Source organism: Nipponia nippon, unplaced genomic scaffold, assembly GCF_047370975.1.
Source record: "Nipponia nippon isolate SJK-2023a ecotype South Korea unplaced genomic scaffold, ASM4737097v1 scaffold_24, whole genome shotgun sequence".
Classification (NCBI taxonomy): domain Eukaryota; kingdom Metazoa; phylum Chordata; class Aves; order Pelecaniformes; family Threskiornithidae; genus Nipponia; species Nipponia nippon.
Window position 1 is genome coordinate 7,655,558 of NW_028262341.1, and position 23,365 is coordinate 7,678,922.

The 23,365-nt window shown below is 61.0% G+C and overlaps 3 protein-coding genes across 9 annotated transcripts; all 3 read left to right on the forward strand.

Annotated features, from left to right (window-relative positions):
- Positions 1–1,372: 1,372 nt before the first annotated feature.
- LOC148055325 (uncharacterized) lies at positions 1,373–5,962 on the forward strand. The gene is made up of 8 exons (XM_087761365.1): positions 1,373–1,398; positions 1,758–1,894; positions 3,756–3,789; positions 4,366–4,544; positions 4,821–4,912; positions 5,135–5,251; positions 5,530–5,609; positions 5,815–5,962. Exons 1-8 carry the CDS (start codon positions 1,373–1,375, stop codon positions 5,960–5,962), a joined length of 813 nt encoding a protein of 270 aa, XP_087617491.1.
- A 148-nt stretch (positions 5,963–6,110) lies between these two features.
- LOC148055326 (maestro heat-like repeat family member 5) lies at positions 6,111–14,459 on the forward strand. The gene is made up of 17 exons (XM_087761496.1): positions 6,111–6,168; positions 7,115–7,219; positions 8,079–8,250; positions 8,690–8,781; positions 9,246–9,395; positions 9,582–9,736; positions 9,845–9,986; positions 10,511–10,671; positions 10,760–10,897; positions 11,135–11,249; positions 11,465–11,602; positions 11,894–12,070; positions 12,278–12,433; positions 12,786–12,887; positions 13,242–13,344; positions 13,676–13,735; positions 14,052–14,459. The coding sequence occupies exons 1-17, from the start codon at positions 6,136–6,138 to the stop codon at positions 14,255–14,257; spliced, it is 2,205 nt and encodes a 734-aa protein (XP_087617622.1). The 5' UTR covers positions 6,111–6,135; the 3' UTR covers positions 14,258–14,459.
- A 2,022-nt stretch (positions 14,460–16,481) lies between these two features.
- LOC148055327 (uncharacterized) lies at positions 16,482–22,211 on the forward strand. Of its 7 annotated transcripts, none has more exons than XM_087761521.1 (11): positions 16,482–16,584; positions 16,965–17,076; positions 17,311–17,400; positions 18,024–18,128; positions 18,987–19,476; positions 19,599–19,690; positions 20,152–20,301; positions 20,489–20,643; positions 20,752–20,893; positions 21,418–21,578; positions 21,667–22,211. In XM_087761521.1, exons 2-11 carry the CDS (start codon positions 17,044–17,046, stop codon positions 21,806–21,808), a joined length of 1,560 nt encoding a protein of 519 aa, XP_087617647.1. In that variant the 5' UTR covers positions 16,482–16,584; positions 16,965–17,043; the 3' UTR covers positions 21,809–22,211. The 7 variants fall into 7 exon arrangements, with proteins under 7 accessions (XP_087617647.1, XP_087617648.1, XP_087617642.1 ...); XM_087761522.1 differs by having other exon boundaries at positions 21,514–21,578; XM_087761517.1 differs by lacking the exons at positions 21,418–21,578; positions 21,667–22,211 and adding an exon at positions 16,687–16,842 and having other exon boundaries at positions 16,484–16,584; positions 20,752–21,409.
- Positions 22,212–23,365: the final 1,154 nt, after the last annotated feature.

The window sequence follows — 23,365 nt, forward strand, 5'->3', positions numbered from 1 at the left end:
AGACCCCAAACACAGCCCCATACTGGCTACCAAAAAGAAAATTAACTCTCTCCCAACTGAAACCAGGACAGTATCCCCCCTTATTCCATAACATTTACGTCATGCCCAGGTCCCACGTTATCCAACACTTCCTCATTAATCATCACCCCCTTCCTTTCCTTTGATACAATACACGGGTATCATTCCCTTAGTCTATATGCTATCCCTCTAGAACGTTTGTTGAGTTCATTTAGTTTATGACTTTGGGATTCATCTGTCATAACGGTCTTTCTGGGCAGGAGGGGTAGCGTGTGGTGTTGGATTGTAGCATGCTGAAGCCAGTTCTAATTCTATCACCTCTGCACTTTGCTTGGTTTCCTCAGAGTTCATTCTTCATTAATTTGGGTGATTCTTACTGTATACTGTTGATATGTCATAGAGTAATCAGAGAAGTGATGACATACAGTATTATATAGCAACAAACATTATAAAATTCAGTTCATTGGCTATTTTCACCCAAAACCAAGTCTCCTTGAGGTACACACCAGACTTCCCCATCCTCCCGCATCACCCACCAAGCGCACCCAGGTCCTTGAGCAAAAACAATCCCATGAATGCATTTACCTTTGCCTAAGGCGGGAGTAACCCAGACTGTCTTCCCCAGTTCTGATTGGGCAGGGCCAGCTCGATTGGCAGATCCCCTGGTGTTGACTAACCAGGTGGCCTTTGCTAAATGTGTATCCCAGTGTTTGAATGTCCCACCGCCCATTGCTCTCAGTGTAGTCTTTAACAGTCCATTGTATCGTTCTATTTGCCCGGAGGCTGGTGCATGATAGGGGATGTGATATACCCACTCAATGCCATGCTTTTTGGCCCAGGTGTCTGTGAGGCTGTTTCAGAAATGAGTTCCGTTATCTGACTCAGTTCTTTCTGGGGTGCCATGTCACCACAGGACTTGCTTTTCAAGACCCAGGATAGTGTTCCGGGCAGTGGCATGGGGCATGGGATATGTTTCCAGCCATCCGATGGTTGCTTCCACCATTGTAAGCACATGGCGCTTGCCTTGGCGGGTTTGTGGGAGTGTGATATAATCAATTTGCCAGGCCTCCCCATATTTATATTTCAACCATCGTGCTCCATACCAGAGAGGCTTGAACCGCTTGGCTTGCTTGATTGCAGCGCATGTTTCGCATTCATGGATAACCTGTCCAATAGTGTCCATGGTCAAATCCACCCCTCGATCACGAGCCCATCTATATGTTGCATCTCTTCCTTGATGGCCTGAGGTGTCATGGGCCCATCAAGCTAGAAATAATTCACCCTTATGTTGCCCGTCCAGATCCACCTGAGCCACTTCAATCTTAGCAGCCTGATCCACCTGCTGATTGGTTTGATGTTCTTCACTGGCCCGACTCTTGGGTACGTGAGCATCTACGTGATATACTTTTACAACCAGGTTCTCTATCTGGGCGGCAATATCTTGCCACAATGCAGCAGCCCAGATGGGTTTGCCTCTGCGCAGCCAATTGCTCTGCTTCCATTGCCGTAACCACCCCCACAGGGCACTTGCCACCATCCATGCGTCAGTATAGAGATAGAGCGTTGGCCACTTTTCTCGTTCAGCAATATCTAAAGCCAGCTGGATGGCTTCCACCTCTGCAAACTGACTCGATTCACCTTCTCCTTCAGCAGTTTTTGCAACTTGTCGTACAGGACTCCATACGGCGGCTTTCCACCTCCAAGCTGGAAAGTCCTTGCCCAGTGTGAGCGCCACTTAGCAACTACTTAGCACTACTCAGCAAGAACCAGAACATGGACATTGTTCTCATCCTAGACCCCAAACACAGCCCCATACCGGCTACCAAGAAGAAAATTAACTCTCTCCCAACTGAAACCAGGACAGGTTCTCACGCGGGTGGGGGGTTCAATCAACTTTGCACGGTCAGCTTCTCCTGGATCCTGCCTGTTACTCATGTGCTCTTCATTCTCCACCCCAAGAGCATCATGTCTGTTACGTAGGGGCACTTTACGGGGAGGGGGGGAAGGTTCTTCCTTCTGCCCACAGAAGAGACAAAGGTCCAGTCTCCTTCATCTCGTGAGTTCCTGGGGTCCGTCAGCTCGAGGTTGAATTCAGGCTAACCTTCCCCTTGCGCAGCCTTAAGGCAGGGCTGTCGCTCAGCCCGGGACAGCGCGCAACACCACGGAGCTATCTCCCGCTCACGTTCCCAGATACTGCGCTGCCTGTTGAGCTCCTCTTGTAACATAGCTACTTGTTTGAAGAGTTCTTCTAGCTGGGCACGCTTGCAGCTATGAGATCCACCGCTGCCTTCAGAGGCTCCACGGCAGAGCTGGGAACACTCTGAGGGACATGGCCCACAGTGGGCCCATCCCGGAGCAGAGCGAACAGGCACGGAGGAAGGAGCTGCGGCAGAGAACAGTGAGGAACAAGGAGCGGCAGAGAGAGAGCATGGTGGCCCAACCCCAGCCAGCAGTGCCACTGGCCCCTCGCAAGGGGACAGAGTGACCCACAGCCATAACGAGGGGCCTGGAGACAGGGAAGGAGGTGGAGGGGTGTCCGCTATGACCCTCTTGTTCACCCCAATCAGGCTTCACTGGTATCCACGAGCACCTAATCTGTTTATTCTGTGATGACTATCTCACAAACAAGCTTTGTTAGGTACATATTGTTAGCAAAAAACCCAGGAAAACTGTAATAAAGAACAGAAACAGGAAAACGTGGCTTCCTAGAATACCTTACAGCCTTGTTTCATTTTTTAATTGAGAAGGAAGCACTACAGTTTTATTTCCACTTTCTTTTGAATGGCTGTTGCAGAGGAGAACAAAGTCAAACTAGGCAGGTGATGTAAGCAAAAATAATATTTATTCTAATCAAAAGTATGTGGTACTCGGACGAGCATTAGTAAACCACAGGTGCAGGACGCCAACGGGAATTTAATGCTACTCAGCCGACTTAAGAATTCTTAAGCTTCGAACGATGACTCAAAATGCACAATCGCTCACCCAATAAGGCGAGGGCTCTCAACTTCGAGGAGTTACCGTGGGCGGCGTCCCGACCCAAGGGGAGAGTCTCCCGCTGCTCCGAAGAGAAGTGACTCCATTTGCCCCCCAGCAGGACTCCGTTTCTACCCTGGTTGAGTCTCACCTGTGGTCATATATGGCCATGTCCGTCCCCTCTGGCCAAAGGCTCGATCTACCCGTGACTGTGTATGGGACAACAGTCACAATAGGGCAGTAAGGGCGCGAAAAGTAAGGGCGAAAGGCGTGAAAAGTAACAAAGGCCCCGTCTTTCTCAGGGCGGCTGCAGCTGCCACAGTTGCCAGGTCCAAATCCACTCTTTTTGACTCAAAAATGTATGAAAAGAGACACACTGTGGAGGCAGATTAGGGATCACTTTCAGGCTTTCAGAAGTAACGGGACAAGGGGCAAGGGTTTTGAACTAAAGGAGGGTAGATTTAGATGAGATAGAAGGGAGAAATTCTTTACCGTGAGGGTGATGAGACATGAGAACAGGTTGCCCAGAGAAGCTGTGGATGTCCCATCCCTGGAAACGTTCAAGGGCAGGTTGGACGGGGCTCTGAGCGACCTGATCTAGTTGAAGATGTCCCTGCCCGTGGCAGGGATCGGCACATATTTCTGTGGGTGGTGGGCAGGGTGCAAGAGGAAGCCCATCGACCTCACAGCCAGGTTTCAGGCCTGCAGCCAAACGGCGAGCGCCAGAGCCAGGGAGTCCCACCTGCGGCGGGGGAAGCGCACAGAGGGACTGGAGGCTGCGGCCAGAGCCAGTGGCGGGTCAACTCTCCTGGGAGAGCCCGGGTCACGGTGGGGGGCAGGACAACACAATGCCCCTCCCGGATGGGGTGCCGGGTAACAATAGGGCCCTTTGTGACCTACCCCTGTGGCAGCTAGTGATACCAAGCGCCGGCGCGGCAGCCCCGCAGTGTCCAGGACTCTCATGAGGAAAGGACATGAGCCGTGTACCTCGTGCAAGAGCCCCTGCGCGCAGGGCACGTGTTTCCCTGCAACCCAGGGTCCACCACAGCCCCAGAGTCAGGGGGTGTCCGCAACGCTCCACCGTCCGCACCAGGTAAGAATGTGGGGCTGGGGCTGAGCCAGCGCCATAGGGACCCCAGGGGACCTGGGCCCAGCAGGTGGGCCCTTCCAGAAGGGGCTGGGGGCAGGAGACCCGGGGGCAGGAGACCCAGGGCCTGGGGGCGGGGGGGTGGGTAGGGACTACCCATGGGAAAACGGCATCCTGCAGGAGATCCCCGGGTCCCTGCCCAGCTCCTCCGCCCCACCACCTCCCTGTGGGGCCGCTTGCCGTGGGCTGCCTCCTCCCCAGCCGCACTCCTTCCCTCTGTCCTGCAGGGCGGCGAGTGGTTCCCCCCGCAGGAGCCATGCACCCCGACCGGCAGAGGACGAAAGGGCTGGGGTGGCTGCTGAGGACCATCAGCGCTCAGAAAGCCCCAGGCAATGTGAGGACTTGGGCTCTGCCAGCCCCATCACACAAGCGGAGGAGGACAAGAGCCCCGGCAGCCCTGCCACGAGTGGGTATCGACAGGACCCCAGGGGACCACCTCCTGCCTCGGGGCACAGAGCAGGGCAGGGAGAGGCAGCTGGGCTGGCAGGAGGCAGCAGTGCTGCAGGGCCGGGACCTTTCCCGCCCTGCTGCCAGCGGCATCCTGGGGGAGACAGGGCATCAGCACCCTGGCCCAGGGCTTGCCGTGTGCAGGGCAGCGGGCGCAGGGCTGGAGAGACAGCCCCTCTCTTCCCTCTACCTCCTGCCCCTGCCCACAGCTCTCCCTGCTCTTGTTCTTAATCAGGTGCAGCTGCCTCTGCCTCCAGCTGCCAGCTGGAGGGCGAGGAGAAGGAAGCCCATGACTACTGCTTGGCCTTTCTCAACAGCACCAAAAGGGTAACTGCAGATTTTGTCAGCAAGGCTCTGCCTGCAGCTCCCAGCTGGGTGCTGCCACATCTGCTGCCTGCTCACGGGCTCGTGGAGGGCTGCTGGCAGTGCAGAGCTGCTCCCCTCCCGGCCCCCTGCGCCACCACTGCAGCCCCTTGGGCCCCTGCTCCTGCTGGCTCTGCCTCTGCCCCCTCACCCTCCCTCTCTGTCTCTCTTCTCCCTGACTGTCAGGACGAGGCCTCGAAGCTGGGGTTTCTGGCCTCCATCTGCACGCTCTGCAGAGCCTGGCTGCAGGGCAGGTTCCTGACGGGTTTCAGATCAGCCTGTGAGCTGGTGGAGGAAATGGAGGTGAGGGGACCCCAAGCGGGGCTAAGGGAGCGGGGCAAAGCTGGCCGAGCACCGGCCCAGCAGTAGGGACAGCACCTGGGCCTCTGGGCACGGGGGGAGGGTGAGACGGGCCTCTGTGGGAACGGCCCTGCCTGCTGTGGGGCCACTGCAGGTCTGGCAAGGGGCCGCTCTGGGTGCCCATGCTGGCCTGGGGGCAGCGGGGCTCTGCCTGCCCTACAGACTGGTGCCGGGCACCGGCAGCTCCCGTGCCCCATCCCGGCTATGCTCTCCCTCTCCAGGTACAACAGCAAAAGGAGCCCCATCACAGCATGGACGCCATGATGTGGCAGCAAGCCGTGCTTGCCGTCATTGCAATGAGGTACCTGCCCCAGACCCTGGCCAGGCCAGGGCCTCCCCACAGCGTGGGCCTGATGGCGGCAGGCATCTCCTATCGTGGCAGGACCCTGGCGGCACTGTCTTTGGGCCTCTGCTCTCCCTCACGCTGGGCCCATCGGTGGCCCAGCAGATGGGAGGGCAGAGGGTGCTCTGGGGCTCCCCGGTGCCTCTTGGCTTTTCCTCTGAAGGGAGAGGCAGGAGACGGAAAGGGGTTTGGGCTCCACTGGCCAGGACTGCCTCTGTCCCTGGCTCAGTGGCACGGGGGAGGGAGGAGACGCCTCCACGCACCCCTTCCCCACCTCGTATGGGTACCACCCTGGGGACTGCCAGTCCTGACCCCTGTGGCCCCGACCGCTGTCGCCCTGACCCCTGTGACCCCTTCCTGTATGTGGAAGCCCTGGCATCCAAGTGGCACCTTCTTTTCTTGCAGCGAAGAGAGGGAAGGCCTGCTGCGCCAGTACCTCTGGCCCCGCATCTATACCGTCTTCCGTCTTGCTGCAGCACAGAAGATGGACAGCCAACATGCTTCACTCAGTGCTCAGGTAAGTGCGAGGTGAGCTACGGAGAGCCTGCCAGTCAGTCCCTGTGCACGGTGTCCTAGTTGGCTTTGGCTGCTGGAAGACGATAGGAGCAGAAGGCAGACCAGGGAGACCCTGAGGCCTCTCCTGGGCACCAGAGGGCAGCTGAAGCCCACCTCAGGTGGAAGGCATTCAAGCCAGCTTCCTGCAAGGAGGAAGGGCCAGGGCAAGTGTGCCACCTGCTGAATCCCCTTACAGATCCTGAAAACTCTGGACAGTGTGCTGGAGGTGCTGGTGCGTGGTGCTTCGCCGATGTCCAGCATCCAGACAGTGGAGAAAATCTTGCAGGTCAGGCATTTGCTGAGAGCAGGGCCCACGGGGTCTCTTCCTTGCCTTACGCTTAGGAGACGTGACCTTCTGGAGCGTGCACGCCCCAGCCCAGAGCCAAAGCAATGGAAGGAGTCCGCGTGTCCTTGCCAGGCCCCCTTGCTCTGGCAGCTGGCACTGCTGAGCCGCTGCCCTCACCACCCACCCCATTCAACGCTCTCCTCCCAGATCGCAGCAGGGCGGAGATCTGCTGCGATGTGGCCATGGTGCAAGGGGAGACCAGCCCTGAAGCGCTCTTCCTGTGGCCTCCCCGTGGGCCGTAGCCCAGCCTCCGTGGTGCAGGGCCCCCTGGAGGTTCCTGCCCTCCTGGAGAGACGTGTGGCCGTTTTTGGAGGAGCGCGTGGAAAGGGGCAGAGGTGGCTGCGGGGGCAGGAGCTGGCTACCTGCCTGACTGCAGCACGTCACCAACTGTCAGCAACGGTCCGCGAGGTCACGAGGCGGCCAGACCCCGTTCCAGGCCTCCCTCCTGAGCGGGGGAAGCCTTGGCGGCACGTTGCGTAAACCCCGCCAAGCGCTTGGCAGAGCCACCGCTCCGGGAGCTGCTGTCGTATCCCAAGGCAGACCAGCATTTTTCCCTTCTCAGGCCCTGCTGCCCTTCACGGCATCCCAGGAAGTGGCTAGGCGACGGAGGGCTGTGGGGAGGATTGTCAGCCTGAGCCAGTTCTTGAGGCCCTCTGCGATGCTGGAGGTAAGGGGCCTGCGGTGTGTAAGGCGACCTCTTGGCACCCCTTGCCCCTTCCTGCTGCCCCAGAGTAGCCGGTAGCTCTGGGCTCCCTGCGAGAGAAGCCCGGGCGCAGGGCAGGGGATTCAGCAGGGCTCAGCCCTGGGCAGGGTCTTTGCGCCTCTCTCTGGGAGCTGCTCTCTCCCATGCCTTTTCTCTCGGGAGCCAGCTCCGTCCCAGGGCATGGGAGGAAGCATTTTGCAGGCTGGGCTCCGGCAGCCCTCCCTGCCTCCCTCCCCTGGGTTGCTGCCCAGCTGCTTCAGTGTTGAGGGCCTGTGGGGCTCTCAGGCCCTTCCCCTCCCCACTGCTACTGCCTGCTCCTGGCCCCTTCCCCAGCCCACTGGCCCCTTCCCCAGCTGCAGCCCCGCAGGCCCTCCCTTCCCGTGCCACGGAGAGCTGGGCAGGGCAGTGCCAGGCCTTGGGACAGACTGCCAGCAGGATCTGGCAGGAGGAGAGGGCGCATGGCTGCAGCCTTGTGTGGAGATGGGGAGTCCCACAGGTGCGGAAGGAGGGCTCCGTCAGCTGAATGTGGGTGTGAAGGACCAGCAGACCCAGGGTCTCAAGCCTCCTTCAGGCACCCCAGTCCCGCGGGCTCACGGGGAAGGAAGGCAAAACCTTTCCAGGGCTCCCTTCACGGGGAGGCAGCATGCTCCTCGCCTTGAGGCAGCTGCCGCAGGCTGGGTCTCCACAGGGTGCAGCGCAGGGCAGAGCCCTCCAGAGCTCTGGCTCACGCAGCACTCAGCCCGGGGCCCGCTCTCGGTGGTTAGTGCTTTTGTCCCATCTGATGCAGCTGGGTCCTGCTACTGCTCCTTCCTCTCTCCCACAGGCCTTGTGCCTCAGAAAAGGCAACCCCTTCGTCTTCAGTGAGATGCCTCTGCCATTCCTGGGGCAGGTGATGGGGTACCTCACCCTGTCCTGTGCCGAGCAGGACGAGGAGATCAGCCGCGGGGCTGTGGAGGCACTGCGTCCCTACCGCGCATTCATTCTGCTGCGATGGGGTAAGAGATGCTGGGGCGGGCTGGGGCCTTCCACCCACAAGGGCCCAGGCAAGGCGCCGCACCGCTCGGCCCGCCTCCTCTGCTAGAGGAAGGAGCAGCAAACTCCTCCAGGGCTGGAGCAGGGGAGCAGCCGTGCCACGCCAAGCCTGGGACCCACGCAGCCCGCCTCGGAGGTCGGCGTGGGGCCCGTCCCAAGAACCCTTGGGCTGGAGAGCCTGCGGCAGCAACATCCTGGGGCTCCTCTCCTCCTCCCAGGCAGAAAGCCAGACCGAGCTCTCCTGCCCTTCCCCCCTGCAAATGGGCCCACTGCCACCCCGGCATGTCTCTGGCTCCCCACAGAACGGGCAGCCAGGCACAGAGCTCTCCTTGATGCCCGTGCCTGCTGTCTCCAGCTCTCCGTGGTTCCTGCCGCTCACTGTGTGTTTTCCCTCCTGCCCAGCCCACCAGGCAGCACGTCAGGCTCCCAAGCCAGGAGTGGATCGGGAATGCATTAGCACCTTCTTGTCCAAGAAGCCCACTGACGAGTGGATGGTAACAAGCTCCTCCCTTGCTGGGAGTCTTGGCCACGAGGCTGGCCAGAGACTCTGACGAACCAGCCCATCAGCCACTGGGGGGGGGGGGGCACGGCCTCTTCCCCAGCCGATCAGGCTGCAGGGTCCCGCCACCTCTGCGCAGGGAGTAGCCAAAGGCTTTAACCCAGCATCAGTGCAGCAGCTCCGGCTGTCCTGGCCACCGGCCAGCTCTGGTTGCCAGCAGCAGGAGCGCACCGTGACCCCGCCCCCAGGCCCCCCCTCCTTCAGCCCACAGGGCAGCTGCCTCTCCACACCCCGCCTGGCTGCGATCACCCCAGACCAGCCCCTGCTGCCCGCACTTGTCCTGCAGCAGGGGGCCAGCGCTGTCCCGGGCTTCTCACTCCAGAGCCATCCCCGCTGCTCAGCCGTGCCCCGCCACCAGGGCACTCAGTGCGACACCTCTTCCCTCCCTCTCTCCCTCAGACATTTGGGAGCTTCCTCCTCCCGACTGAGAGGGGCGACTTCATCCACACGGTCTTGAGAGGCATGCTGCACCCAAGGGTCTCGGACACCCAGATGGTTGCCAACGTGCTGGAGGCAGTCTTGAGAGAGCCGTCCTCGGAGCTGACCAAGGTAGGCAGCGTGCAGCCGGATTGCCCCGGGTGCGTGCGACTGTTCTCCCCGCCCCAAGTCCAGGGCTTGGCAGCACCCAACGGGCGGCCTTTGAGGCCAGCCAAGAGCAACGGGAGGGAAGCAGTTCCTGGTGGCAGCTGGGGCCGTGGCTGCGCTCCACCCCACTCCACCCCCTGCCTCCACCAGGTGTGCGGGATCGTGCAGACCATCCATGGGCTGCTGGCAGGTGTCAGCCAGACCCCGCTCTCCGACATCCTGAGGAGGACCTTTCTCCAAGTGGCCCAGTTGTACCCTCAGAGGGTGACCATTGGCCTGCTGCAGGCTTCCCAGCGCTGTGACAGGTACGTGGCCCGTCAGCCTCGGGGGCAGCTCAGGACCTCCAGGGCCTGCCCAGGCAGAAGGGGTGGTGGCCGAGGTGGCCCCACTGACAGCGTGCTCTGGCTCTGCAGCAGTGCCAGTGCCATGTGGAACATGTTGGCCTCCAAGCCCTGCCAGCTGGACGACGTGCTGAAGACGCTGCTGCTGGTCCAGCGGAAAGCCACCCGGCGGGGCAGCTACATGGGACAATGCAGCTGCTACTGTTTCCTGACTGTGAGCGTCTGGATGAGGCGTGCTCCACCCGGCCCGCGCCTGTGCATCCCTCTCCAGCCCCTCCTCCACTCTCCATCTGCCCCCAAACCCGGACCTCCCCAGGGACGCCTGGGCCAGGGGCCTCAGGGCCACAGCCAGGCAGGGCAGCGCATGCTGCTCGGCCCCGCGGCTCGCAGGCAGGCAGCCTGCCCCTGCCCCTGCCCTGCTGCCCTCAGCGGTCTTCCTCCCTCCCCGCCACCTCCTCCTGCCTGCTCGGCAGCTGGGAAGCCCGGGGCAGGGCGGCAGCCCAGCCAGAGCAGGCTGCGGGGCCGGGGAGGGGGAGCCCAGGGCAGCTGGCAGGGCCCACGGGGCCGGCTGGGCTGTTCCCTCTGGACCGGGTGGGCTCCAGGCCAGGCAGCTGGGCCAGGCTTTGCTCTGGCATCTCCCTCAGCTCAGCGCAGCCCCTGACCACCCCTGCCCCCAGCCCCGGGCAGCGCCACAGGGACAGCTCTGCAGTGACAGCGGTTCCTGGGTGTTTTCTGCAGTTAGCCAGTGCCATGCATCAGATCTTCCTGGTGCCCAGCAGCCGATGCTGTGTGCAGTTACTTTTAGAGGAGCTCTTCATGGCAGTGGTCTTCCAGATCTCCTTCGGCTTGAAGGGCCCGGAGCAGAAGTGGTGCAGGCATCCTCCAGTCTGCTCCCTCAGGTGCTCTGTCCCTGCTCCCTGCCTTCTGCCCTGGGCCCAGAGCCGGGGCCAGGGCTCCACCTGTGACCACGCTTTGCTCTGCATGCAGGAGCGCCGTGAGCACCATGCAAGCTCTGTTCCATTGCCTGGGCGGTGCCTCCCTGGATGAAGACATCAGGAGGCAGGGTGCCTGGGACATGGTCAGGAGCTCCGAGACCTACCACACCGGTATCGCCGTGCTGACTAGGTGAGAGCTTCGTTGGTCGTCCTTGTCTCCCCCGGCGTTTCTTTCCTGGGGCAGAAGGGCCCCCCGCACCATCCCCTTCCGGCTGGGCGGTGGGGCGCAAGCAGCCAACGCAAGGCACAAATGCGGCCTTGCCCCACGTGGCCTGGCCTGCGGGGTAATGGCTGGGGCTGGCAGCGCGGTGCCAGACAGGTCTGCCCGCCCAGCTCGGTGCCACCAATGCCGCCTTCCCCCACACAGGGTGCTGCGGCGTGAAGTACCGGACTGCTGCACTGCCGTGTCTGAGCAGGCGGTCATAGCCCTCCTCCAGAGACAGGCCTACCAGCAGATCGGCGCCATGACCGTCTTTGTCGAGGTGGGCCTGGTGGCAAGCGCTGCCTGTCTGAGGGCAGGTGGGGGGAAGCTGGGCTGCGTGCATGAGGCAGAGGGCAGAGGGGAGGCGGCGAGGGCCCTCTGGGGGCCCTGCTGCCTCCCACCTGGGCTGCGACCAGCCCTGCTGCCTTGCCCCGACCCTTCCGGGAGCTCTGCTGGCTGTGCCAGGCTCTCACTCTGCTGCCGGGTGTTTTTCAGCTCCTGGACTCCACCGACTTTGAGCATGTCAGTGGCCCTGTCCTGCGCCTCCTCCAGTTCCACCTGCACAGCGAGAGCTTGGTGCTGCGCAGGATGGCGGTCACAAGCCTCGTCACACTGTCTGGGAGACCTGAGTGGGTGAGCAGGGGCAGCCACGCACAGTGAGGGCATGCGCCTGGGGCTGGGCTGCAGGCAGTGGTGCGCGCAGCGGCTTGCTCGGGCTTTGCCAGGAATCGGGAGTGGCAGGGACAATGCCCACTGCTCCCGCTGCCCTGTTCAGCAGCCCCTGAGCGCTTCAGGCCAGGCCGTGGGCTGCGCTGCACACAGAGAGATCCCTGCCCAGCCAGCGCTGAACCCTCTACATGCAGAGTGGTTTTACTGGTGCAGTCCTCGATTGCGTCACAAAATGAAATCGCCTGTTTCACGTAGGCAGCGACTCTGCAAGACCTGCTGCCAGAGGTCATGCAGCGACTGCAGGATGATGACTGCGACGTCAGGATGGCGGCCCTGGCTGTCCTCGGCAACACGCTCTGCCTGGTGGACAGGCAGAGGGCTGTCCCCATCGCCCTGCAGCTGGTCAAGATGCTCCCGCCACTCTTTGAAAACGTAAGGCGGCGGGAGAGTAGAGGCTTGGTTAGCATGCCTGGGGGGGCACACGTGCGTGGCCCGGGGGTGGTGCTTCCCTCTCTCAACGTGCCCGCTGTCCCGTGAGTTCTCCTCCCTGCAGAGGGAGAGCCACAAGCATTCGTCTCCTCCCCGGGGGCTTGGGGGAGCCAGGACTGAGGTCCTCCCCTCTTCCTTCTCTCCTCCTAGGAGTCCACCTCCGTGCGAGAGCGCTCCATCTTCCTCTGCCGAGATGCGATGCAGGTTGCAGTCAGCACCCACAAAGAGCAGATGAGAAAGGACATGGAGAAGAGCCTGGTGCCCCTCTTCTTCCACCTGCATGACGAGGACCACAGCGTGGCTCAGGTGGGGATTTCTAAGCCCTTTGAATGTGCCTCAACTGGGGCCCAACCTCCGCAGTCCCTGAGCAGGACTCAGAGCCCCTCCCAGCCTGCAGCCACAGAGCTGGCAGCAGCTGAGAAGGTGGGCAGGGACATTGCCTACACCTGCCCTGCCTGATCCAGCAGAGCTCAGCAGCAGTGCGCGGCCACAAAGACCTAAGCACTGCAGCCTCCATGGGCTTCCCAGCGGCGCCGGCAGGTGTCTGAGGCCAGGGTTTGGACCCCCAACCCTTGTCCCCATCCTGCTCTGCCCAGGGACCCCCACGTCCTGTCCCCTAGGCAGTGGTGCCATCTCCCAGTCTCTGCTGCTCTTGCAGGCCTCTCGGCAAGCCTTCCTCAGAGCTGCCAAGCTCCTGAAGCGGAGGCAGCTCAGGAAGCTGCTGGAGACAGAGCAGATGTGGAGGGTCGGCGAGTGCCTGGTAAGGATGGCGCCGAAGCCCCACACCCAGCCTGGCGAAGCCCTTCTCCCACAATGCCCAGCGGCGTGGGGCTAGCCGCTGTGCCCCTGCCCACTGCGCGGCCTGCCTGCACCGCACACAGGCTCCCTTCCCCCCCCCCTAGAGCCCAGGGGTGCTGACAGAGCCCCAGCCCAGCTGGGCCTTGGCAGCAGGGTGGCACCGCAGCACCCCGGGGAGCACCCTGCCCTCTGCTCCCTCCAAACCCCGGCACCAGCCAGCCGCTGGCTGGGCGTCCTGGGTGTCCAGGCAGGGGAGGCCAGTCCTGAGCACAGGGGGAGGGTCTGCGCCAACCCTGTCCCCTTGTGCTCTCTCCAGCTCATGGAGGACAGCAGAAGAGTGGAGGCGTACCTGCAGCAGAGCCTGCTGTACCTGCAGAGCGTACAGGAGCCCTTGCGCGTGGCGGCCGTCAGGTTCATTGGTGAGCCACAACCCCGCCGGGTGTCCCTCCCTGCCCCGCAGCAGCTTAGGCCCAGCCACGGCTGCTGCCGAATCTACCAGGCAGCTGCAGAGCCCTGACTGCCCCCATGCCCTGCCGCCCTGTCCCACCCCTGCCTGTGCAGGGTGGGCTGGTGGGAGCCTTGCTACGTCCCTCGCAGCCTTCTTGGGCTTCACGCTCAGGGGACTGCCCTGGGCTCAGCCTTGCCCAAGGGGAGAAGGGAGCACAGCCAGGCCCGCGGAGCCGGTGGGGGGGAGCTGGGCAGCTGGGGCGGGCAGGCCAGCGGGATCTGTGACGGGCTGTGTGTGCCTAGGGCTCGCCAGGCAGCAGCTGAGGGATATGCACCAGGAGAAGTTCCAGCTCTTCTACAAGGGTGAGTGAGGGCAGCAGGGTGTCTGCGGGAGCTGGCGGGGAGGAGGAGAGAGCGTGGGTGGGGAGCTCCAATCCCTGTCCTGGCCGGGGAGGGCTCTGGTCCCTGCGTGGGTGAGGGGCGGTGTGGGCAGAGCAGAGAGAGGTTGCAGGGGCATGTGGGGCATTGGTGGGCAGCACCTTCCGGCTGATCCCGGTGCCCCTGCCTCCCTCCTGGCTGTGGGAAGAGCTGGGAGGGCAGGAGTGGCCCTGGCCGGAGGGGCTCCTGAGGTCCCCGCAGATCCGGGCTCTGACCTGGGCTCTGTTCCTTTCCATCCCAGCCCTTCAAGACAAGGTGAACGACAGCAGCCTCTTGGTCTCTTCCCTGGCGGTGCAAACCCTGATGATCCTGGGCACTGTAATGAAAAAGCCTCCCTCCGGATTCCGCCTGCAAGCACTGTGCTATCGGCTCCGGAGGGCATGGAGGAAGAGGAACCCTGCCCCGGGAGACAGCTGGCTGTGCTGCTGGAGCTGTGCGCAGAGCTGATCCTGGGGTGCCCCGCACACTGGCACCACCTGAGCAGCTGTACCTGCCCCCTTGCCTGCAGCCTGGGGCCATGCAGGACACACTACACCCTGCGCCATGGCCCCATGGCTCCCGTGGGTGTGCTGGCTGCAAAGCCCAAAGCAGCTGCCAAGTGCCGTGGCAGGGCAGCGAGAGGAACGCTATGGATGGCGATCCAGGAAGGAAACGGGCATCCTGCAGGCTGGAAGCAGAGGCCTTAGCACAGCTGGCCTGCCTGTGTCTCCCAGCCATTGATAAAAAGACCGTGGAACTTCACGCGCCGTTTGAGCTCTTCTTCCCCATCCCGCACTGCCCTGCTGCCCCTCAGATGCCCGTAGGCTACCTACTCTGCCAGGCCCCACACGAGGCCCTGTGGAGCCCTGCTGCTCCCCAAGGGAACCCTGCCAGGCCCCGCCACGCACCCCCCAGACAGCTGTAGGGACCGCATCGGGTCCCGCCTGTGCCCCTGGGGAGCCCTGCTGTCCCCCGGGCCCCCACAAGAGCCCCAGGAGGACCCGCTCATGGCCCTGTGGAGCCTTGCTCTTCCCCAGACAGCTGGCGGGGCTCTGCTGGAAAAGGAGAGGGAAAGAGAGAGAGATAAAAACAAAACCCAGGAAAAACAAGTGATGTAACTGCTCACCACCCGCTGACCGATGCCCATCCCGTCCCCAAGCAGCCGTTGCTCCCCCCAGCCAGCTCCCCCCAGTTTATATACTGGGCATGACGCCATACGGTATGGAATAGCCCTTGGGCCAGTCTGGGTCAGCTGTCCTGGCTGTGCCCCCTCCCAGCTTCTTGTGCACTGGGCAGAGCATGGGAAGCTGGAAAGTCCTTGACTGGTGTAAGCACTGCTTAGCAACAACTAAAACATCAGTGTGTTATCAACATTATTCTCATCCTAAATCCAAAACACGGTGCTAAACCAGCTACTAGGAAGAAAATGAACTCTATCCCAGCCAAAACCAGGGCAGCTTGGACCCTAATTTTTACCCATAATCTCTCAAGCTGTTCATCGCTGTTTTCCAAAGGCAGCTCTGTGCAGTCAATCCATGTTTTTTACATAGAGGACAACCCTCCTGCCCCTCCTTCCTTGCCTGTCCCTTCTCAACAGTTTATAGCCATCAGTTGCAGTGCTCCAGTCGTTTGATTTGTCCCACCACGTTTCAGTGACAGCTATTAGATCATAGCTTGTCATCTGCACCATGGCTTCCAGCTCCTCCTGCTTGTTACCCGTGCTGGGTGCATTGGTACAGAGGCACTTCTGCTGAGCTGTCGGCCATGTCACCTTTTTAGAGGAATGCGTGCTAATTCCTCAGAGGCATTTCACAGGTGTTTCCCTGCTGGCTCCTAATACATCAGCAGCCCCTGCCTCTTCCCTTTTGCTCAATACTCTATCCCCTTCCCCTGCTAAATCTAGTTTCAAGCTCTCCCTACCAGTCTGGCCAGCTTGTTGGCAAAGACCCTCTTGCCCCACTTGGTCAGGTGAATCCCATCAGCTCCCAACAGGCCCAGCTTCTCAAGGCAGATCCATTATCACAGGAGCCAAAACCTTGAGTATGGCATCAGGCATACAGCTGGGCATCCACCTTTTCACTTCATCTCCTCCTCCCTAAACCCCTTCCTTTGACTGGGAGGCTAGATGAAAACACCACCTGTGCTCCAGATCGTTTTAACGTTGCTCCAAGGGACATGTAGACTTTTTTGTTCTAAGTTGCCTCATCACAGTAACATTGGACTCTTTGTGGAGCAGCAAGAGCGGATGACAGTCCCTAGGGTTCACCAGGCTCAGCAGCCTCTTGGTAACATTGCGAAAGTGAGCTCCTGCTAGGCAGCAAACCCCTCTAGAGACATTGTCTGATAGCAAATGGGTGCTTTGGTGCCTCTCGGCAAGGAATCTCCATATACTAATACTTTATGTGCTTTTCTGGCGGCACCGGTTCTGTCGTGGTGCAAAGGACCGATAGGAAATGCGGTTTTCTCTCGACATTGCCGCTGTAGCGCCATCCAGTGTCACGCTTCGAGAAAACCGTCTTCGCCACAGTTCTGAGAAAAACAACCTCGTGCGCCTGCGCAGGGACTAAAGGCGCGAAAAGAGCCGAGGCGGGGGCAGCACGTCCGTGACAAACCGCACGTACGCATTTGCGATCTGCGCATGCGCGACAGCCCCTATATAAGGAGCACACGTGGCCCGCGGTGGGGGCGGTGCGCGAGACCCCTGCTTCCCTTCTTAGAGGCTGGGGCCGCTCCTCGGTCCCCGACGAAGCCTGAGGCCACCGAAGACCTAGCGGAGGATCCTCGGACTTGGGAAGGTGGCGAAAGACTTTCTTTTTCTCTCCCTCTCCCCCCTATTCTTTTCCTCTCTTCCCTTGCTCTCCCTCATCCCTCCATTCTCTTCTCCCCCCAAATAAAAGCAAAAGGTTGAACGACATCTGACCGATTTCAGCATCTTATCTCGTCCTTGGGATCGTAACGAAACCTCCCCCGACACTGGATTGGGACACGTGGTTTAACAGTGGCACGGGGGAGGGAGGAGACGCCTCCACGCACCCCTTCCCCACCTCGTATGGGTACCACTCTGGGGACTGCCAGTCCTGACCCCTGTGGCCCTGACCGCTGTCGCCCTGACCCCTGTGACCCCTTCCTGTATGTGGAAGCCCTGGCATCCAAGCGGCACCTTCTTTTCTTGCAGCAAAGAGAGGGAAGGCCTGCTGCGCCAGTACCTCTGGCCCCGCATCTGTACCGTCTTCCGTCTTGCTGCAGCACAGAAGATGGACAGCCAACATGCTTCACTCAGTGCTCAGGTAAGTGCGAGGTGAGCTACGGAGAGCCTGCCAGTCAGTCCCTGTGCACGGTGTCCTAGTTGGCTTTGGCTGCTGGAAGACGATAGGAGCAGAAGGCAGACCAGGGAGACCCTGAGGCCTCTCCTGGGCACCAGAGGGCAGCTGAAGCCCACCTCAGGTGGAAGGCATTCAAGCCAGCTTCCTGCAAGGAGGAAGGGCCAGGGCAAGTGTGCCACCTGCTGAATCCCCTTACAGATCCTGAAAACTCTGGACAGTGTGCTGGAGGTGCTGGTGCGTGGTGCTTCGCCGATGTCCAGCATCCAGACAGTGGAGAAAATCTTGCAGGTCAGGCATTTGCTGAGAGCAGGGCTCACGGGGTCTCTTCCTTGCCTTACGCTAAGGAGACGTGACCTTCTGGAGCGTGCACGCCCCAGCCCAGAGCCAAAGCAATGGAAGGAGTCCGCGTGTCCTTGCCAGGCCCCCCTGCTCTGGCAGCTGGCACTGCTGAGCCGCTGCCCTCACCACCCACCCCATTCAACGCTCTCCTCCCAGATCGCAGCAGGGCGGAGATCTGCTGCGATGTGGCCATGGTGCAAGGGGAGACCAGCCCTGAAGCGCTCTTCCTGTGGCCTCCCCGTGGGCCGTAGCCCAGCCTCCGTGGTGCAGGGCCCCCTGGAGGTTCCTGCCCTCCTGGAGAGACGTGTGGCCGTTTTTGGAGGAGCGCGTGGAAAGGGGCAGAGGTGGCTGCGGGGGCAGGAGCTGGCTACCTGCCTGACTGCAGCACGTCACCAACTGTCAGCAACGGTCCGCGAGGTCACGAGGCGGCCAGACCCCGTTCCAGGCCTCCCTCCTGAGCGGGGGAAGCCTTGGCGGCACGTTGCGTAAACCCCGCCAAGCGCTTGGCAGAGCCACCGCTCCGGGAGCTGCTGTCGTATCCCAAGGCAGACCAGCATTTTTTCCCTTCTCAGGCCCTGCTGCCCTTCACGGCATCCCAGGAAGTGGCTAGGCGACGGAGGGCTGTGGGGAGGATTGTCAGCCTGAGCCAGTTCTTGAGGCCCTCTGCGATGCTGGAGGTAAGGGGCCTGCGGTGTGTAAGGCGACCTCTTGGCACCCCTTGCCCCTTCCTGCTGCCCCAGAGTAGCCGGTAGCTCTGGGCTCCCTGCGAGAGAAGCCCGGGCGCAGGGCAGGGGATTCAGCAGGGCTCAGCCCTGGGCAGGGTCTTTGCGCCTCTCTCTGGGAGCTGCTCTCTCCCATGCCTTTTCTCTCGGGAGCCAGCTCCGTCCCAGGGCATGGGAGGAAGCATTTTGCAGGCTGGGCTCCGGCAGCCCTCCCTGCCTCCCTCCCCTGGGTTGCTGCCCAGCTGCTTCAGTGTTGAGGGCCTGTGGGGCTCTCAGGCCCTTCCCCTCCCCACTGCCACTGCCTGCTCCTGGCCCCTTCCCCAGCCCACTGGCCCCTTCCCCAGCTGCAGCCCCGCAGGCCCTCCCTTCCCGTGCCACGGAGAGCTGGGCAGGGCAGTGCCAGGCCTTGGGACAGACTGCCAGCAGGATCTGGCAGGAGGAGAGGGCGCATGGCTGCAGCCTTGTGTGGAGATGGGGAGTCCCACAGGTGCGGAAGGAGGGCTCCGTCAGCTGAATGTGGTGTGAAGGACCAGCAGACCCAGGGTCTCAAGCCTCCTTCAGGCACCCCAGTCCCGCGGGCTCACGGGGAAGGAAGGCAAAACCTTTCCAGGGCTCCCTTCACGGGGAGGCAGCACGCTCCTCGCCTTGAGGCAGCTGCCGCAGGCTGGGTCTCCACAGGGTGCAGCGCAGGGCAGAGCCCTCCAGAGCTCTGGCTCACGCAGCACTCAGCCCGGGGCCCGCTCTCGGTGGTTAGTGCTTTTGTCCCATCTGATGCAGCTGGGTCCTGCTACTGCTCCTTCCTCTCTCCCACAGGCCTTGTGCCTCAGAAAAGGCAACCCCTTCGTCTTCAGTGAGATGCCTCTGCCATTCCTGGGGCAGGTGATGGGGTACCTCACCCTGTCCTGTGCCGAGCAGGACGAGGAGATCAGCCGCGGGGCTGTGGAGGCACTGCGTCCCTACCGCGCATTCATTCTGCTGCGATGGGGTAAGAGATGCTGGGGCGGGCTGGGGCCTTCCACCCACAAGGGCCCAGGCAAGGCGCCGCACCGCCTCGGCCCGCCTCCTCTGCTAGAGGAAGGAGCAGCAAACTCCTCCAGGGCTGGAGCAGGGGAGCAGCCGTGCCACGCCAAGCCTGGGACCCACGCAGCCCGCCTCGGAGGTCGGCGTGGGGCCCGTCCCAAGAACCCTTGGGCTGGAGAGCCTGCGGCAGCAACATCCTGGGGCTCCTCTCCTCCTCCCAGGCAGAAAGCCAGACCGAGCTCTCCTGCCCTTCCCCCCTGCAAATGGGCCCACTGCCACCCCGGTATGTCTCTGGCTCCCCACAGAACGGGCAGCCAGGCACAGAGCTCTCCTTGATGCCCGTGCCTGCTGTCTCCAGCTCTCCGTGGTTCCTGCCGCTCACTGTGTGTTTTCCCTCCTGCCCAGCCCACCAGGCAGCACGTCAGGCTCCCAAGCCAGGAGTGGATCGGGAATGCATTAGCACCTTCTTGTCCAAGAAGCCCACTGACGAGTGGATGGTAACAAGCTCCTCCCTTGCTGGGAGTCTTGGCCACGAGGCTGGCCAGAGACTCTGACGAACCAGCCCATCAGCCACTGGGGGGGGGGCACGGCCTCTTCCCCAGCCGATCAGGCTGCAGGGTCCCGCCACCTCTGCGCAGGGAGTAGCCAAAGGCTTTAACCCAGCATCAGTGCAGCAGCTCCGGCTGTCCTGGCCACCGGCCAGCTCTGGTTGCCAGCAGCAGGAGCGCACCGTGACCCCGCCCCCAGGCCCCCCCTCCTTCAGCCCACAGGGCAGCTGCCTCTCCACACCCCGCCTGGCTGCGATCACCCCAGACCAGCCCCTGCTGCCCGCACTTGTCCTGCAGCAGGGGGCCAGCGCTGTCCCGGGCTTCTCACTCCAGAGCCATCCCCGCTGCTCAGCCGTGCCCCGCCACCAGGGCACTCAGTGCGACACCTCTTCCCTCCCTCTCTCCCTCAGACATTTGGGAGCTTCCTCCTCCCGACTGAGAGGGGCGACTTCATCCACACGGTCTTGAGAGGCATGCTGCACCCAAGGGTCTCGGACACCCAGATGGTTGCCAACGTGCTGGAGGCAGTCTTGAGAGAGCCGTCCTCGGAGCTGACCAAGGTAGGCAGCGTGCAGCCGGATTGCCCCGGGTGCGTGCGACTGTTCTCCCCGCCCCAAGTCCAGGGCTTGGCAGCACCCAACGGGCGGCCTTTGAGGCCAGCCAAGAGCAACGGGAGGGAAGCAGTTCCTGGTGGCAGCTGGGGCCGTGGCTGCGCTCCACCCCACTCCACCCCCCTGCCTCCACCAGGTGTGCGGGATCGTGCAGACCATCCATGGGCTGCTGGCAGGTGTCAGCCAGACCCCGCTCTCCGACATCCTGAGGAGGACCTTTCTCCAAGTGGCCCAGTTGTACCCTCAGAGGGTGACCATTGGCCTGCTGCAGGCTTCCCAGCGCTGTGACAGGTACGTGGCCCGTCAGCCTCGGGGGCAGCTCAGGACCTCCAGGGCCTGCCCAGGCAGAAGGGGTGGTGGCCGAGGTGGCCCCACTGACAGCGTGCTCTGGCTCTGCAGCAGTGCCAGTGCCATGTGGAACATGTTGGCCTCCAAGCCCTGCCAGCTGGACGACGTGCTGAAGACGCTGCTGCTGGTCCAGCGGAAAGCCACCCGGCGGGGCAGCTACATGGGACAATGCAGCTGCTACTGTTTCCTGACTGTGAGCGTCTGGATGAGGCGTGCTCCACCCGGCCCGCGCCTGTGCATCCCTCTCCAGCCCCTCCTCCACTCTCCATCTGCCCCCAAACCCGGACCTCCCCAGGGACGCCTGGGCCAGGGGCCTCAGGGCCACAGCCAGGCAGGGCAGCGCATGCTGCTCGGCCCCGCGGCTCGCAGGCAGGCAGCCTGCCCCTGCCCCTGCCCTGCTGCCCTCAGCGGTCTTCCTCCCTCCCCGCCACCTCCTCCTGCCTGCTCGGCAGCTGGGAAGCCCGGGGCAGGGCGGCAGCCCAGCCAGAGCAGGCTGCGGGGCCGGGGAGGGGGAGCCCAGGGCAGCTGGCAGGGCCCACGGGGCCGGCTGGGCTGTTCCCTCTGGACCGGGTGGGCTCCAGGCCAGGCAGCTGGGCCAGGCTTTGCTCTGGCATCTCCCTCAGCTCAGCGCAGCCCCTGACCACCCCTGCCCCCAGCCCCGGGCAGCGCCACAGGGACAGCTCTGCAGTGACAGCGGTTCCTGGGTGTTTTCTGCAGTTAGCCAGTGCCATGCATCAGATCTTCCTGGTGCCCAGCAGCCGATGCTGTGTGCAGTTACTTTTAGAGGAGCTCTTCATGGCAGTGGTCTTCCAGATCTCCTTCGGCTTGAAGGGCCCGGAGCAGAAGTGGTGCAGGCATCCTCCAGTCTGCTCCCTCAGGTGCTCTGTCCCTGCTCCCTGCCTTCTGCCCTGGGCCCAGAGCCGGGGCCAGGGCTCCACCTGTGACCACGCTTTGCTCTGCATGCAGGAGCGCCGTGAGCACCATGCAAGCTCTGTTCCATTGCCTGGGCGGTGCCTCCCTGGATGAAGACATCAGGAGGCAGGGTGCCTGGGACATGGTCAGGAGCTCCGAGACCTACCACACCGGTATTGCCGTGCTGACTAGGTGAGAGCTTCGTTGGTCGTCCTTGTCTCCCCCGGCGTTTCTTTCCTGGGGCAGAAGGTGGAGGCGGCCAAGAACTACAGACAAAGAAAGTGAAAATACCCCCTTAGAAAATGGCCCAAAGAGAAACATTTGATTCTCCTTCTCTTCCACCAGACAAGGGTGAGAAATATTATGTCATTCATCTACTGTAACTCATTTATAGTGCAGATTCATTAATCTGAACTTCTCAGGACACAATGAGAGACTCAGACAAGAGCAATTTCCTTTTTTTCTTGCAAATCCTTCATCTGTGTTTTGTCAATTAACTTGTCATTTATGAACGTATTTATGCAGAGGGCCAAAGACAGAGGAACACGCCCAGCTAGGTGGACCTATTAAATTTCAAAATTAAATGTTCTTCATTTTCATGGCTTCTCTATTCTGCTCCGTTCAAGCTAGCAGCAAGTATGCCGTAACTGCTATTTGACCTGCTAATTGCTTTGTTAAAAACTGGATTAATAATCAGCTCATGAATATCAGTCTGTCAAAGATGGAACGTCTCCTCTGTCGGTCTTTTAAAAGAGAAGACAACACAAGGCCTCTCCAGAACAGAAGTTGCAGCTTCTGAATAAGAGGAAAAGATGCATAGTTAGTGTTACTGAAAAACTCAAAATGATTCAGCCAGCTTTTTAGCTAAGAACACTTGCATTGGCTTAAGAAACCGGAAAGTGCATATTTCAAATATAAAATTAAGATGGTCTGCATATTTCCTGCGGTCAAATATTTTTCCTGAGGGATGAAAGGAATACTTTTTTCACTGTTATCATCTTGCTTAGTACAGAGGAATAGATTTTAAATCTGAACCACTAAGTTCTTGCCAAGGGTTCTTAAGGGAGGAGATACGCAGTTAGCCACAAAACCCAAAGAAACCAGAAAAGCCCTGCTGCAGTTGACTGCTGTGGTCTACTTCATCTGCCTCTACACAGATCTCCTGTGGTCTTGGTTCACCACTCACGTGTGGTGATGGTGCGCTCCATACAAACTTCCGCCACATGGGTCATGTGCATTGGACTTGGTCTGAATCTTTGGATAACTGCTCATTGTCCAGGTCATTATAAATCACCTCCAGCACAGCTAATTCCCTCAGGCACTGGATACCTCTCTCCATGGTGGTCCACTTGCCTGCGTGACATGTAACATCCTCCTTGAGGCTGAGGGCTTTTTCCCCTTTTTCAATCGCTTTGTCAATGCCCCCTTCCCTGGAAAGGGATCCCAGCTGCTTGGCTTCCCTACCCTCTAATTCCAGGCTACTGGCCCCATTATCCCAGCATCGGAGCAGCCAGGTGATGATGGGCTCTCCTGGACGATGACCGAAATCTTTTTGCGTATCTCGCAGCTCTCTCAGGGACAGAGATCAGGTGGTTACCATCTCATTTATGGGTTCTGCCTCTTCCTCCGCCTGTTCTCTTGATGGCCCTGGCTCATCGTCAGCCCTTACTAAACGAGCTGATTTCCTTGTGTATTTTGTCTTCTGTATAGGGGCAAGTGATACTGGCACGGGTTGGTTCTCTGGTTCAGCCGC

Excerpts from the sequence above, each read along its gene's own strand:
- LOC148055327 (XM_087761516.1), top strand. The coding sequence starts at position 17,044 with ATGGACAGCCAACATGCTTCACTCAGTGCTCAG. Across the intron at positions 17,077-17,310 it reads ATGCTTCACTCAGTGCTCAG|ATCCTGAAAACTCTGGACAG; the intron begins GTAAGTGCGAGG and ends ATCCCCTTACAG. Across the intron at positions 19,691-20,151 it reads AGCCCACTGACGAGTGGATG|ACATTTGGGAGCTTCCTCCT; the intron begins GTAACAAGCTCC and ends TCTCTCCCTCAG.
- LOC148055326 (XM_087761496.1), top strand. The coding sequence starts at position 6,136 with ATGGACAGCCAACATGCTTCACTCAGTGCTCAG. Across the intron at positions 8,782-9,245 it reads AGCCCACTGACGAGTGGATG|ACATTTGGGAGCTTCCTCCT; the intron begins GTAACAAGCTCC and ends TCTCTCCCTCAG. Across the intron at positions 10,898-11,134 it reads GGTATCGCCGTGCTGACTAG|GGTGCTGCGGCGTGAAGTAC; the intron begins GTGAGAGCTTCG and ends TCCCCCACACAG.
- LOC148055325 (XM_087761365.1), top strand. The coding sequence starts at position 1,373 with ATGTTCTTCACTGGCCCGACTCTTGG. Across the intron at positions 1,895-3,755 it reads CAGGACAGGTTCTCACGCGG|AGGGACTGGAGGCTGCGGCC; the intron begins GTGGGGGGTTCA and ends GGAAGCGCACAG. Across the intron at positions 4,913-5,134 it reads TTCTCAACAGCACCAAAAGG|GACGAGGCCTCGAAGCTGGG; the intron begins GTAACTGCAGAT and ends CCTGACTGTCAG.